At 37.6% G+C, this 16,844-nt stretch overlaps 1 protein-coding gene and 1 non-coding gene across 16 annotated transcripts in view; one reads left to right on the top strand and one right to left on the bottom strand.

The window, feature by feature from the left end:
- Positions 1-16,844, bottom strand: part of LOC124961880 (ankyrin repeat domain-containing protein 26-like) — a 102,880-nt gene that overhangs the window by 52,401 nt on the left and 33,635 nt on the right. For 12 of the 15 annotated variants that reach the window (XR_007104348.1, XR_007104352.1, XR_007104349.1 and 9 more), the window contains 7 exons: positions 16,169-16,283; positions 15,844-16,017; positions 13,895-14,001; positions 12,369-12,506; positions 10,213-10,274; positions 9,770-9,843; positions 6,988-7,136 (listed from right to left, as the gene is read on the bottom strand). Coding sequence is in view for 10 of the 15 variants with exons in the window: in XM_047520935.1 (XP_047376891.1) it covers positions 6,988-7,136; positions 9,770-9,843; positions 10,213-10,274; positions 12,369-12,506; positions 13,895-14,001; positions 15,844-16,017; positions 16,169-16,222 (758 nt within the window). In the remaining 5 variants the exon portion in view is untranslated. The remainder of the gene's footprint in view (positions 1-6,987; positions 7,137-9,769; positions 9,844-10,212; positions 10,275-12,368; positions 12,507-13,894; positions 14,002-15,843; positions 16,018-16,168; positions 16,284-16,844) is intronic. The other 3 variants (XM_047520940.1, XM_047520943.1, XM_047520942.1) reach the window with 2 other exon arrangements.
- On the top strand, positions 8,281-8,360 carry Trnas-uga (transfer RNA serine (anticodon UGA)). Its single transcript has one exon. It is a non-coding gene; the product is annotated as a tRNA-Ser (tRNA).

Below are 16,844 nucleotides of genomic sequence, written 5' to 3'. Positions count from 1 at the left end.
CTAGGAAAAGATGTAGAGAGCAGACAGAATTCTCTGCTATTGCTAATGAGAATGTAAAATAGCACAACAATTTTAGAACACAGGCATGAACATACTGTTAAATATTGAGCTACCCAAGATATTTACCCCAGGGATCTGAAAACATTGATGGACACAGAAACTTGTACACAAATGTTTATGGCTTTCTACATACGAGCTTGAACTGGAAAGATCTCAAATGTCCACAAACAGGACAATAACCAAATTTTGGTATATCCGTATAAGTAATTTATGAACAGTAATGAAAAGAAATTAACCACTGATAACTGCAACAGCATGAATGGATCTTAAAAATGTTCCAAGTGAAAGAAATCAGACACAGAGCATACATACTTTACGATTTGTTGACACATTCTTGAACAAGAAAAACTATTTATAAAAAGAAAATCAATGCTTGCTTGGGCTTAGAAGGAAATATGGGAATTGATGGCAAATGAACAGGTTGAAATCTTTGAAGAGTAAGGAAAATGTATGTTTTGTGGTGACAGTTACATGACATAAGATTTTGTGACATTCTGAATTGTACTGAGAATATGAAAGACATTATGTGTAAATCAAATCTCATAAAAGGTTATATTTCTTTAAAAACAATAAAGTACCCATGACAATAATCTTTTGTGAGAAATATAGCTCTCAAAGAGATGGACATTTGAGTTGATGGGTTCTCTTAATTAACATCTCAATTTATTCAGTTAATGCCATCCATTAGGATACAACAGAATACAGATTGGGTGGGGGACTCTTTCCCTTAGAATATTGTTGTATATCACATTTCAAACATTAATTACTCATGTCATTGTTAGAAATTTTGAGTATAAGTGTATTTATCCTATTACACCTTTGGGGAATCATGAATTTTTCTATTGCCCATTTGCGTACCTTTATCTGGGTGAAAAGCAATTTGATGTCTTTCCTTTTAAGTGAGACCCAATTTTCTTTGATTTTACATTTCTAATTAGCATAAACAGAAGTGAATCTATCGCATATGTACAGTTAGATAAGGAAAACAAAAGCAGTCCTTCTGTGCACCTTAAAGTATAGAACAGGATGAAAATTTTTTTATGCCCCTTTTGTGTCCCCATGTGTGCATTCCCTTCTTGACCCCCACACTCTGAATGATGACTACGAACCTTGTGGTAAGTTACCTCCTCTATGTCTAAGTCTTCATATATGTTTTGTATATTGAAGTATATGTTTCTTCATATATACTATACCATAAATGTAATTCTAAATTATACACATTTGTATGTTTTAGAGATGATTTTTTCTTCATATATGTTTACATTATTCTGTCCATGGTTTTAGAACTTATTTTTCACTCAATAATATTCGTAGATGTAAAGATTTTACCATATATGTCCACTCAAAAGAATGAAATTAGATCTGTCATCCCACACAAAATTCAATTCAAAGTGGATGAAAGACCTAGGAATTAAGAGAGGAACTTTGCAATTGCTGGGACTATATTTAAGTTCCACATTCCAACATAGTGGTGAAGACTCTGATTTCTCAGACTCTTCCAACTCAGATCTCTCCCCAAACTCCACAGGAGCTCAGTATAGGAGGAAATCAACTGGCATGCTATCCCCAATCATGGTGACTGGAAAATCCATGGAGGGATGTCCTAGTCAGGGTAGAGGTTTCTGTGACATCCACAGCCCACACACTTTGCAAAGTCAGGTGTTCCACAGAAGCAGAAATCCAGCAAGCAATTTACCAACTCTACACAAGTCCCAGCAAAAGCGACTTGGCTCCAAAATATTACCACCAGTGGCAACAGGGGCTCAAACACAGACAGGCAAATTGGTGCTCTGCCCCGGACTCAGGCTGGTGCCCCTGTGTTCTACATCAACCAGGATGGAGCCTGCTGTGCCACACATCACACACAAAAAGCCTTCAAACACAAGTCCCACACTTGAGGACAGTCACAACGTCCTGTGCTATTTGAAAGATGACCCTGTGCAGAGGAGTGGGTGCTCAGCATTCTACGCCATCAGTGGCAGACATGAACCTGCATCCTGCACTCCTGCTTCCAAGAGAAGCAGCCAGATGATGCAGCATAACACACTCCAAGCACCCAGGCTCAGGTCCCTGGGCTGAACAACAAAGAGCTGGTGAGAAAAAACATAGGGACCTGGAAAATAGTGCATGTGACCCACCAGCACAAGGAGGATACAAAGTTCTAAGTCCCAGAGCTGCCGGTTAACTCAACTCTCATTCAGACTCACAGAAGACAGCTCCTGAGGATAACACCAAGCAGTCAGCAGAGAACTGGGGGCATACATAGTGCCAGTAAAAACCACAGTGGCTTATAAAGTTGAACTCCATGTGTGTAAGCTACCTCCCAGTGTACCCTAATAGAAACCCACTGACCTGTGACCTGATTGCAGCAGATCCTTATGTACCCACCATGAGACACCCAGCACCACAGCAAAGAGGCTGATATGCCTCTAACTTAGACCACCACACCCCCCACATACATCAAAATAGGCATGGGAGCCCATTCTGGATGTGACAGCACTGGACTCACAGGACTCACACAGCTCTTCTTCAGGAGAGCTCACACAAATACACTCCCATACAGAAAAAAATTAAACAGGCTGTGAAGTCACAGAAAATCAGTCACCATCCCTGTAACTGAGCAGAAACATAGTAGGTATGCAGATACACCAAGGACAAGAGAGGGCCTCCTAGACTTTTATCTCTCCTTGAAATAACTCTGTTTTACTAGCTCAGGTTTATTACACTTTCTCCTCATACTCCCTCTTTTTCTTCTTGAGTTAGCTGCTACTGCCTCACATCCACCCTTCCCATCTTTTCCCTTTATATACCTTGATTTCTATTACACTTTTCCATCTTTTCTCTTTCTCTGCTTTACTTTTCAAATTATTTCCTGTCCTTTTCAGCACCTATATTATAAAAGTAATTTTACTATCTTTAATAACATATTTATTGACTATTGCAGACTACTACTACAATTTTATACCTGGATGAAAGGAAGCATAGAATCATTTTCTACATGTTCCCCCCAAAGTTCTGCTGGTACATTGTGCTGATCTTATGTGACTGTAGTAATAAGAGTTTAATATCTGATCACAGAGTGTGATACTAGAAACAGCTAAGAATACTTATGGTACAGGAGAACAACACCTGGCAATTTGCCCTGTCCGGGGCACTTAAGAGGAAGGAGCTCACTAAATCATCCCTTGCATAAAAGTAAAAGAGAGAATCATCCCAGAATATGGAGAGACACGCAGACCAGAGGAAAAGGGGAGCAAGCTTCCCTAACAGTCCAGAAATTTCAACAACTGACCTTGCTGACAACAATGAGAAGGAAATGTTGGAGAAGAAATTTTAAAATTTATATTAAAAATAATCAATGAACTATGAAAGAAGAAGTAAGAAATGAATTATAGAGAAAAATATGGAATGAGAAATATTTCAATTAGTAGAGAGTCAGTCTAAGAAAGAAACAGAGTATTCCTAGAAAAGGAAGATTAGTTCACACAGAAAACACATTCTCAAGCCCTGAAGGTAAAATTTATTATCTGCAAAGTAATTCGTTCAACATGGAATAGACATTAAGATACCATGCACAGAATACAATAGTAATCTGGGAAAACATTAAGAGAACACATCTAAGAATGCCTGCTATAGACGAAGGCACCTAAGCACATGAACACTAAGGGAACACTAAGGGAATGAACAAGGTTTTTAATAAAATATCAGAAAATTGCCTAAACCTTAGGAATACAATGCTCTCCAAAATACAACAAAATGAAAATGTCTAATGTACACAATGAGGATGGAAGTTTGAAAACCTGGAAGAGAAAACAGGAGGTTGCCTTTGAGGTAAGCCAATTAGAATTTCAACTAATATCTTAGTGCTGACATTAAAAGACAGAAGGGCTTTGAAACATCTCTCTAATGTCCTCAAAAAAATCAGGTGAAAACCAAGCTTATTGTATCCACCCAATCCTACATAATTGAGTATGAGATAAAAACCTTCCATGATGAACAGAAAGTCAAATAATTCAATATGCGATATCCCTGGAAAAGAATTCTCATTGGGAATTCAATTGTATTTAGAAAACGCCACCACCACTTCCCAAATGCATGTACACTCAATCTCATGAGTATATTAAAATATCGAATGCATACATATACATATTAAAACTCATCTCCTCAATACTTTTCATGACATATATACTGAAATTTCAAAATATGTATTCATATAAATACAGACTTCCAAATATTTGAAGAGGAATAGAGAAAATACCTGAGAATTCATTTTCTCTGTTGCCATACTCACCTCTTTTTCATAGAAAATTTGATTGCACAGAATCTCTTCGACAATGTCCCTCTCATTATCCATATCAATTTTTGCCCTGTGAAGTGACAGAATTTAAGTCAGTAATTGCAAAACTTCCCCTCAGTATCACCAGTACAAAGTAAGTACTTCAAAGTGTTTTTTAAAATTAGGATATTCTAACAGACATGGTGGAAACACACCTGTTATCCAAGTAACTTGGGAGACTGAGGCAGGAGGATTGCAAGTTCCAGACCAGACTCAGCACTTTAGTGAGGGCCTAAGGAACGTAGTGAGACCAAACTAAGAAGTGCTGGGGATGTGGTTTAGTGGGTACTGGATCCAATTCCCCAAAACAAAAATCATGACACCAACTCATACTGATAGGCAAGTCAACGAGGCTCACTTCTGACTTCTCAACTCAAACCCTAAAATGGAGGAGGACCTGGAATGAGATATTTCAAGATCTAAAAGAAAACAATTCCCAGCCAAGATTCCTATACCCAACAAATATCTTCTTCATATATCACAACCTAAGTCTCAGCTGACACAAAAAGTCAATATAATCCCACACATCCTATTGGACCTTAATGAAATTAACTTAGAATTCAACAGCCAAGAAAAATAATTAAAACCATATGAACATAAAGATTTTGAACAATACTCTATGATGGAAAGAATGGATCAAAGAAGAAAGATATATTTTGAAGAAATAAGAGAAAACATAAAACTAATCAGTATTTCCAGAGTGTTCTTTTTTGTTTGTTTGTTTGTTTGTTTTTGGTGCTGGGGGATTTGAACCCAGGGCCTCATGCTTGCCAGGCAAGCATTTTACCTAACTGAATCACATCCCCAACCCCAATCAATATGTCTGAGAAAGTATAAAAACAATTAGGGCAAAGTGTTTACCACTGAGTACGTACATTTTTAAAAAGAAGGTCCAAATATGTAAATTCATACACTACACCTCAATACCTTAGGAAAGGAAAAACTAACTGCAAAACCAGTGGAAGACAGGGGTCAAAAGTGACTGGAGCAAAAATTAATGAAATTGGGAAAAAATACGAAGAGATGAAAAAGCAGGGAGTTGGATACTTGAAATGATAAAGAGGATTGGTAAACGCATAGCCAAACTAACCAAAGGAAGAGAGAGAAGTATGAATCCACAACAATAGAGATGAGAAAGGGGATAATAGCACAGATGCTTTTGAAATCCAGAGGATCATTAGAAACTATTGTGGAAATGTTGACTAACAAACTGGAAAATCTAGAAGACACTGACAAATTTCTAGACACATATGACCTGCTCATGTTGAGCCATGAAGAGGTAGAAAACCTCAACAGACCAATATTGACTAATGAGTTTGAAACCACATTTAAAGGCCTAACAGCAAAGAAAAGACAGGACCAGTGGATTTTCAGATGAATTCTACCAGATCTTTAAAAGAGTAATAGCATCAGTCTTTCTCAAATTATTCCATGGAAATTCAAAGGGAGGCCACACTCCCAGATACACTGCATGAACCCATAACCTGATACCACAACCTGACAAAGACACACCAAGGAGACACAACTACACATCAAAATCCCTGATAAAGAAGAGAGATGTAAAAATTCATGTTTTCAATGCAAAATGCATTCAAAAGCACAGTAAGAAGATAATACACCATGTTCAAGTGAGCTTCCTCCCAGAGATGCAAGGATGGTTTGACCTAAGGAAAATCAATAAATGTGATTCATCACTTAAACAGAATTAAGAACAGGAATCATATGACCATCTCAATAGAGGAAGGGGTTAAGAAACTACTGTCTGTGGGCCAAATGCAGCACACTGCCTATATAGGTAAAGATTTGTGGTTGGGGAGAGGGTTTTGTGGTGCTGGTGATGCAACTGGGGGCAACCTGTATGCTGTCCAAGCACTCTGCTGCTGAGGAACAGCCCAGCCCCTATACATGCAGGTTGGGAGGAATGTAGCCACACCCATAGGACCCAATTATCCACAGAGCACAAAATAGCAACTACCTGAGATTTTGCCAAAAAAGGTTTTCCAATTTCTGATTTACAGTATGACACACCCTTTATGAAATGTTGATAGTTTCCCCCCAACATGTTTATATAAATATCCTTAGCATATATATTATCCTTCATGGACATATGGTATATCTAAATGCAATCACCCTTTGTAGCATATAATGTATAATAATCTCCCTTATCATATGCATGCATATAATGATTTGAAGTCACATTTATTTGACCTAGAAAGCTTCAGTTCTAGAAATGAAGCTTCTAAAAGAAAAAAATATATACTTGAGATTTTGATACATGCTCCAAAATCACCCTTCAAACAGGTTTTTCAAATTCCATTTACCAATAGTGCGTAAGAACATCATTTTCCTCACATTTGCCAACATGCGAGACAACTACATGAATGACATACTTATTAATGTAGTTGAACTATGTGTTAGTATAATTAAAGCACTGGTACCTCCCTGTTTGGATACCTTGTTCTGAGACTCATGCAAGGATGAATAGCCCTAATGAAGGCATAAAATTTGACAATCATAAATATAGCCCAATTTAGAATTCATTTTAAAAATTAATAACTATTATCTACTGGGAAATATTTCCATAGTCTTACTGATCATGATGTTCCTTCTCAAGAGCCAACTGCTGTTTATTGGGTTTTTGAAGTTCATCATGACTAGAGGCAGAAGCAGCAGCACTACCTTCCCACATTGCTGGGGTTTCAATTTTCTCTATTTCAGGTCCCCTGCAGTGTTGTTCATCCTTTTAGGAAAGATTGATAGTGAGAGAGAAGGTACTTTTCAACAAAAGGCACATTTTTGTTTTCCTTGAGATTAGAACCTGGCTTTGTGGAACTACCATGTCTTCGTTACGTAAAAGGGAAATAGGTGCTTACTTTAATTTTCTAAATACCCTCTAATTAAATATTTATAGATTCTGCTTCATTTCTCTTTGAGTGAAAGAAACCATGTTCCAAAAGGTAAAAAGGGACATTGTTCATACTATGCTTTAATTTCATCCTCTCTTGGCCACCTAATGTTTTCAATCCCAAAGTGACTGGCAGGAGGAAAAAGAGAGAGACTGCTGTCCTCTTCTGTCTTTATTACCTGATCTAACATTCAACAGGCAGATTAGAGAACAGACTTCATGGGGCTTCAGGAGCTACAGGCAGCTTTCCCGTTTCCACACTATGCTCTCTTTCCACCACTGCCTTTAACACTTTTCTCATTTGGATTCTGGGGTTTTAAAAATGGGAATGGTTGTCACTGAAGTTAAGGCCAAAGTTACCACAGAATGAGGGACACACTGAAACTGCAGAGTTGCTAATACACAACACTGGAAAATGAGCTTGTTTTCTGATCTCACAATCAATAACCATCAGTTAAATTGCACAGCCTGAGGATGTGGAAATATTTAATGCTCTAGACTGATATTCTACTTATAATATGGGAAAACTCTTCAAGGAAGTTTAAAGGATCCCATCCACACACCTAGTCTTATGACCTAGCATTTTATGGGGAAAAAAACCCTAAGGAAATGGTTCCATCGATTCCATTGATTCCATTATGCTGGATCATAAATTTCATCAAATCAGTCAGATGGATTTCATCCCATCAGATACATTACATGTGTAATTGAGTTGAAGTAATTAAATGTATTGGAGAACAATAGGAAGCCTCATCTAGTTGTCTCTTACATAATATCTCTGAATGGTTGTTCTTTGTTTTTGTGTTTCAATCTATAAAACTCAGTGTACCTTAAACCTTGTCTTCTAACTTGGGAGTCATGTACCAAATCTTTGGCTGGGGGTGTGTGCTCCTAATGTGATGAAACCACACATGTCTAAACTTACCCCTCTTTTTATAACACCACCATGTAAACAGCTGATTCAAAATATGCAGGAGGGTCTGTGGAGATAGCTCAGTTGGTAGAGTGCTTGCCTTGAAAGCACAAAAGGCCCTGGGTTCGATCCCCAGCACCACGGAAAAAAAAAAAATTGCAGGAGACTGCTGTTTTGTTTTGTTTTTTTAAATGTGTGGAAGAATATACAGTTGTTTCTAAATATTTAAAGTCATGTTGGAACTATGCTTTCAAAATTTTGACAATGAAAATCTGTAACTTTGAAAGCAGAACAAATGTATACAATGTGAGTTGCAATGCTCAAATGGAAATACAATTTTGTATTGCATGATGTAACAAAATCATGTAAACAGATGAATCAAAAAAAAAAAAAGAAAAACAAATAACAAAACTCATGAGACTGGTGATTTTTGAAAAATGTGACAGCATCATCATTTGTTTCCCTGACTCCCACCTCAGTCCAACACCCACTGGTCCCAGGGTCTTCAGGACCTACCAATTTCATCACCAGTACGCCACTCCCTCACTAATCTCCCAACCCTCCAGTCCCCCAACCAAGCCCACTGCTCTGCCTACTAGACCCTTAGCTTCACTATCAGCCCACAGCTCTGCATGCCAAGCTGTCACTTGGCCAAGAGACCCACCTGGCATGGCACAAAGGTTCAGCATCAACCAGTAGGACCCAGCACCTGGCCCTGATCCACCTGGCCCAGGAAAGCTGGGCCCCGTGGACATGGTCAGCCAGGTCCCCCTGACTTGACAAATAGCTTAGCCACCTTCCCCCAATCCACCTAGCCCCGCATGCCACTTTACTACCAACCCCAGCACCTTCACACCTGGCCCACAGACCCCCCACTAGTTTTTAAATATCTAAAGTCAGCCTGGAACTATGCTTTCGATATTTTGACAAAAAATTAAAAAAAAAAAACCTATAACCTTGAAAGCACAACAAACACTCAGAATATGAGCTGGCATGCTCAAGCTGAATTACATTTTTGTATCCCTACTCACTCTTGTCTCACTTTCTCACTCTCTTCCCAATATTCTCTTGATTGTAAATGAAAAGAGTTTTTCTCTAAATCAACACAGCAAGATACTTTGAGCAAGTAACAACTCTTTACCAACCACCTCTCCTGCATTAGTTTCCCTGTTCACAGGCCACTTGGACAAATGACAGAAAGTCTTCCGATGACTAAGGAGCAAAGATTATGAGATTATGAGAATATTTCCCATAACCTGAGACTCAAATTCCCAGGGGCCCTCTGCAGTTGGTAACAATGTTAGACAAATGGAAGTCCATCCAATATACAGAGAAATTAATGCCTCCATTCCAAGGATGGACTTTGGCTACAAGTTATTTAGGTTTTAAGAATATTTTAAATTGACAACCAGCTAAAAGTGTTTTAATATTAAATATCAAAACATGATGTTTTGATTCTAAAGGGCAATGCTCAAACAGTAATTTCCCTTGGCCTTATCTTCATTATGAAAACAAAGAAAACATGATTAAAGCAGAATGATCATTGAAAATATACCTTTAGTTCATTAACTTCACAGACATCAAGTCTTGTCTGCTCTTCCTCTGATGTCATTCCTGCAAGTATTTCTGCTGACAAATCCAAATCCATTTAGTTAAAATAAGCAACTTAGAATACTTATAAACTACAAATTGTAAACCTTATATTCTTAGGTCATACTGAATTAAAAACCCTGAAAAAAACCACTGGTTCATATTTACAAGAATATAATTCATTTTTTGATATTTTAGTTTGCTCTTTTGTGGTTTAAATATTGCTACACTTCCATTTTTATCTAGGCCAGTAGAACCAAGAGTAATTCACAGGACTAGGATTGTGGCTCAGGGGCATAGTGCTTGCCTAGCACATGTGAGGCACTGGGTTCATAATCCTCATCTCCACATACATACATACATACATACATAAAAGTTATTAACAGTAATTCCTGATCAGAGTCTTACCTGGGTATTTATTTTGAAACATTTCACATTGCTTTGCTTCATATGCAACAGCTATTTCTTTACTGACACGTGCAAAAAAGTAATAAATAAAATTACTATTTTAATACCCATCTGGAAAACATTTAGCAAATATATCAAATTAATAAGACCAGATCACATAGTCAGCTCTATTAACAGAACTTTATCACACACACTTCAAGTTTGTAAAATCAACAAATATTTTTGAAGATAGTAATGAAAGGAATAAAAAGGGAAAGTGAGGCAGACATAAATCAAAGACCTCACAGTTTGGCACATGATACTGGCACTTTCAATGAGGTCATGCTATCCATGACTTCCCGGGACACAAAGTACCCGGAACTTAGAAGAAGTTCCAGCTTCTAAGCACCAGCCTATTATTGTTAAGCAAGTCATTTCCCTAAGTTTTCTTTTAACAATATGGATTTTACTGCTTCAGTTCACCAGGTTGGAGATTTAATGGGATGTTATAAAACCATGCTCAGAGAAAGAGGAAAGCAAAGTAATAATTTGTTCCCTATTCTGAAGTATACAGGAATTGCAAACACGAATCAAGCTGTGTTTTCCCTCATGTTCCAATATTGAAGTACTCAGAAAAGATCAAGTCCTAACTTGGGTCATTAGCTAGTATTTGAATCTATAATTTCAGAGAAGTCAGCTATGTAATGATTGGTAAACCAATTTATAAATATATCATCCCATTAAATTAAATACTATAACTGTCACCAATGATTGAACCAATCAGTTTCAACCAGGGCAGAAAAATAATGAATGTTAAGACATGACTTGGACTATTCCTACTCTTTCCGGACCTATTGAAACTCTGAACCAGGAGCTCTTTGTCAGAATAATGCTTAATCTTCGCATTTATCTCCAGTGACCTGGAATGCAAAACCCTGCTTTATATGGAAAGATTACTGAAACAGGATGAAGTTTAGCTCTCTTAAATCCAAGTTTTCTTCAATTTCATAAAATTGTACTCCATGTCCTCCTCATAAGGCTACTTTTAAAATATTTGAAAAAACTTGAGGGATATATACTATTGGGAGAGTTTCATTACTACAGGAAAATGATCACTTGAGGGACAATGGAATGGTGGAACCCACCCTAGGGAAAGAGGATATTGCTCCTCCCATGACTAAAGAAACAATTCTTTACACACGGAAAGGCTTGTTGGGTGCAGATCTGGGGCCACAGAAGAATCAGAAATGATCACCTCCTGCAACATTTCTGGAACCTATCTGAAGGTTTAGAATGATGCCTCGTAGCATAACTCACCATGAAAGTCCCAAACAATGTGTCAGCTCCACGAAACTGACGCTAAGTGAAAGGTCGGTTTCCTCACTACATGTGGCTAAAATAAGAGGTCCAGATGCCAATGCCTGTGATTCCACTTTGGAATGATGAGTAAGCATAAACGAACATGAATTCATAAAGTGTCTACCTTTTAAGTCTGTGCATGCATTACCATGAACAGTGAGGGGGTCTGGATCAGTTAGTGCAACCTGGCAGTAGACGTTATTTATTACCTAAATGCAAGAGGAAATTTCAAGAGCATCATTGTAACAGTAGTATCACAGGAGTGATAATGATGTCCTTTTCCTCTACCCTACCTGTGAAAGAGTGTTCTTTTCCTTGACTAAAGGACAGCCTTAGCTTCTTGAAAAAATTAGGGGGTATGGTTGAAGGTACCAGCTCTTAACAGGAAATTAATTTCCTCTTCATAGGAAATTCACAAGATTATTTGTTAAATTTAACTAATTTAACATCAAACAGGTGACACTCTTGGAACCCCATGCACAGGGGTTCTGGATGATACTGGGATTCGTAACTACAAGCTCTTCAAAGTCCTGAGGTAGGGCTTGGGTGTTCTGCACAGAAGAAGAGAACCTGCCTAACATGCCTGAGTCCCTAGTGTCAAACCCCAGCTCTTGGATGGAACGAAGTTCTGAAAGAAAACCATAACCTTTGCAACATCTGACTTCTCTAACTTTGTTTAGTGATCTTGGTTTCATGGCTGCTTTGCCAAATTACCAGAACTACCAGAATTCAGCTGAAACCTGATGTAGAAGGTGCAATTCTTGTAATGACTTCGATCCTCCTTTCAATATAAAGTAGCATTTCATGTAAACACTTACAGATTATCACTGCAATTGACTGCATAGAACAATGCAGTCCTGCCAGAGTGATCTTTCAAACACACGTCAACTCCTTTTTGCAGCAGCAGCCTGATTGTTCCTTTGCTTTTGTGTCCTGCTGCGAGCATCAATGACGTTCTAAAAGAGCAGAAAAGAACTTCACCTCAGGAACCCTAATGAAGTTATTCCAACAGCTCACCTGATCTATACTACCAGTTTCATATCTTTCCTGTCCCTGTAACATTAACCATTAGCACATGCAAATAGAAACAAACCTCTAGTGCACTTCAGGGTTCATGTATGTACAAGAACTTCAGGGATAAAAGGAGGATACAGGAAGTGTCTTGACCCACTCGGGTCATACAGTGTAGAATTTACTAATTTAATGTCCTTTGGTGCACTAGGCTGAAGTCACTTATTTGAATTAGGGATGAACTGAAGTGAATGAGTCTCTACTATTTGCCTAGAATAGAGTCTTGTGCTGTAATTCATAAACAGTTGAAAATCTAAGAAATAAAACAGCTTTCAGGATTAAAATTGGAATAGTAATGATAGTAGTAATACACTGATAATGTGTATAAGAATAATCAGAATATGCTTATTAAAAATATAGTATTACAATATTCATGTGAAAATAGTCTTCATAATGCTGGTCATAGGTGTTTCACCTAATGATGTTGATAAAAATATTGTAGGCTACAAACAATGTGCTATTGTATAAAACTTACAACCACTTCATCCTTTTCACAACAGGAAACGTATTTGTTGAGAGGTAATATTACCAAGGTAGTACAACTCTCATGTAAAAACAAGTAAACCCAGTCTTGTGTAAACTGAATAGTCCACTATAACTTTTCCCTTTGTCAAAAAAGGATGACTTTTCTTGAGGGAAGCGAAAGATTAACCAGTTCAGGCTGCTTTTCTTAAATCTCACCATTCCAATTAAGAAGAACATAAAAATTTGTTAAGACTCAAAAAGGAAAACAGGAACACCAACAAATAACAGCAATCAAATGTCCTATATAGACACCCGAGTATCAATCTTTTTCATGAAAAGCAATTTAATTCAAACAGCATCCAAAAGACAAAATGATTTGGAACACTGCTTTAAACTTCAGAATTCTAAAGGCAAGTATAAAAGAAGCAGAGGTTTAAAAATCGGATAACAAGGATGGGAAATTCAATACTCAAATGCCAATGAAAAGGACCAATTTTCAAAGTTAATCAAAATACTATGAAATTCCATTAGCTAATTAGAAAAGCACAGTTGCAACAAAATCTGATGATAAATAACAAAACATGACTCTTCACTGCAATGGTAAAAGAATAATGTTGTGTCCTGTTGTTGTGTTGCCCACCCTTAATAACTGATGACTGATGGTTTATGCTGAAAGTGCTTATGATGTCCTAAACATTGTAAGATAATCCACTTCTTCCCATTAACGGAACATTTCTGACTCATGTATTCTTACCATTTTACACCACACTAAGGTCAAAACGAACAGAGGAAAAGTAAATGCCTGTACCGTCCGTGATGATCCGTCGCGTGGATGCTCGCTCCCATGTCCACTAGGAATTCTGCCATTTGCTGATTGTTTTCTTTCAGCGCAAGTAATAGTGGAGTGAGGCTGTCCTATAAGAAAACAGGAACACTTCAGATTCACACAGGTGTACATTGTAACAACTGCACTGGAAATCGTATAAAGGACCATATGAAAATGAACTTATAATAAAGAGAGAAAACACACAGTAGCTCTTCCTCCTTAGACCACTGCACTTTGACCAGTACTGCTCCTTCCCTTTGAGATGGCCTCCCCTGCCTGTGGTGCCAAAAGGACATTCAGCCATCTCCACAACTCACTGGAAACACTGACTGACTCCAGGAAACTTCCTTTTACCATGGTACTATGCACTAATAGGATCACTCCACACTTGAACCAAGACCTGTTTGAGGGCAGGGGCTCTATCTTTGACTTGGAGAGACAAGAACCTTAACATTTAGTAATAAAATATTGAAGCATTTCTATTGAATGGATGAGTTAGATGCTCATCTTCACAGCAGAGTTTCTCATTCTATACTCTGAAGCACACTTACTTTCCCAGAAGTACTGTACCAGAACAGAAAGATTATTTGATCATCTATTTCTGAAATATTATAAAACAGTATATTCTACGGCCAGTGAGAAAGGAATCTAACATTTCTTAATGCCTATGGGGCAACAATCATTGGTGGGAATCACTAATACTTTAGGAATTAGAGTTTCAAGGAGCTCTAATTTCAGGGAGCTCTTAATTAAGTTTCATTTCAGTTATGTATGAGATAGTCATGTACAGAAAATACTCCATGATTTTCCCAGGCAGGGGAAAAATGGGAGACCTGTCCAGTAATAATGCCATTATCTGTCATGCTATCAAAAATAAAAATGAAAATCTCTCCCACCTCCCAGTAAGGCATTACGGATTTCAGAGGAGGGCTTAAACCCTTCTTCAGGTAGCTCCTTCTGCCAGAAATGGACAATTTGACAGTCAATTATCTATCCATTCCTCTTCTGTAGCACCTCCTCAACCTAACATCTGACTCCTCCTAAAATAAATCTCTGTGCACGTTTCCAAGTCTGAAAGTTTCATTCACAAACAAGGAATTCTTATTTTCCACAAATGTGAAAAGACCCTGTTCATACGCAAATGGAAATGGTTTTCAGAAGTCAACCTAACCCTTTTTTCTCCTTTTCCCCAACTACATAACTTTCATATAGGTCTATTTATTTCTCATTTCTTTTACTTGTCATTTTCCCTAATTGAGTCTAACCACTGAGAGATACGTCATGTTTATAGAACTCGTCAACAGTAATGAAATTCTGCTTGCTTATCAAAGTCTTTTTTTGGTTTGCATTTTAAGTTCAACCCAATTCCAGACTGGGTGCAGGGCTACACTCCTGAAGTACCAGCTGCTGAGTAGCTTTGGGTAGGACAATAAAAACTTGAAAATCTCTCTGGCCATTTTAGCAAGACTCTGCCTCAAATAAAACGAAAAGAGGACTGCTCTCCAGTATGTATGATATGTCAAAATACATTTCACTCTCATGAACCACTACAAAGAACAAATTTAAAAAGCAAATACAAAAAGAATTACAAACCATGAGAAAAAAATGACTGGTCATGTGGGCAGTGGTAACAACACCCCTGTGTTCTATCCCCAGCACCCCCCTCCACACACGCAGAGTTGAAGCATATTTCCAAGGCACATTCTGCTCTCCTGCACTGTTTTACACTTATTGGAAAAAATTGGTTCATAAGGTTATTGGAAAAAATTACATCTAAAATTTCTCTTCTTTTAATAAGTATTTACTTTACCTTAAAGGAAACTGTATCTTCTAGTAATCTTTTAAAGGATAAATATTGAAATTGCCCATATCTATCACTGTTAAAAGAAATGGATGTCAAATAATTGTAAATAAAGTTGATCTAAATATACCTTGTTTTTTGCTTCAATCATCGCCTTGTGCCTAAGCAGGTTTGCTGCCATGCACGTGTTCTTACTGTAGACGGCATAGTGCAGGGCAGTGTTGCCACTGGCGTCCATCACATTTGGATCTGCACTAGACTGCAGCAAAATCATGGCACACTCCTCCGCCTGGAATTGTACAGCCTGTCAGGATTGCACCAAGGAAAGGATCGTCAGTTCCAGGAATTCAAGTTTAACAGGCCACAGGTTTACCAACTAACCACTTTGAGTGAAAAAAAAAAAATGCACCTTCATTCTAGAGTTCTATTCAAACCCATCTTCAGCTACTATCTACCTTAATGAGTGCTGTGCTGTTGTCATCGTCACAGATGTTGACATCACAATTCATCTTTATCAGGAATGTCACCACTTTGGGCTGGTCATAGACACAGGCATAATGCAGAGCAGTCCTATGAAAATGAAAGGACTTTTCAGGAAAATATATAACACAGGAGTGAGGAAACATTTCAAGTGCAATTGAGTTATATCACTTCACTTTAGTATCTCACTTTGCTAGACTGGGCAGAGTGACATGATGGAAGGGTCCTAGAAACAGGACAATATGTCTGCTACCTAACAAATGGTCAGATTGTGTCTGGTGAATAAATGGATTGAAAGAAATCAAAGAGAATATGTGAGCTCAATATTTTTGACAAAAAAAATTTTAGAGTAAAATGTTTGAAATACTAATGAACATTTACTTGTATTTGTTTTCTTCAATGTCCATAGTGATGCACATAAGTGGTTCATATATTGTCATCTTCACGTGTGTATTAAATTGGTACAAAGAAAAACAAATACATATGATAAAATGTACCCATACTAAAATATGGAAGTACAGATAAGGAGATTTCTTTTATTTCAGAGAGGTTAAAAGTTGGTAGAACATACCAAAGCCCAATCACACATGTGCAAACACAAAAGTCAGAAAGCAGAATCTGATACATGTAAGATACATATACTTGCTCTTC

The sequence above is a fragment of the Sciurus carolinensis genome, chromosome 12, assembly GCF_902686445.1.
Source record: "Sciurus carolinensis chromosome 12, mSciCar1.2, whole genome shotgun sequence".
Classification (NCBI taxonomy): domain Eukaryota; kingdom Metazoa; phylum Chordata; class Mammalia; order Rodentia; family Sciuridae; genus Sciurus; species Sciurus carolinensis.
The sequence above is the reverse complement of the archived record's forward strand: the minus strand, read 5'-3'. Positions and strand labels throughout refer to the sequence as shown.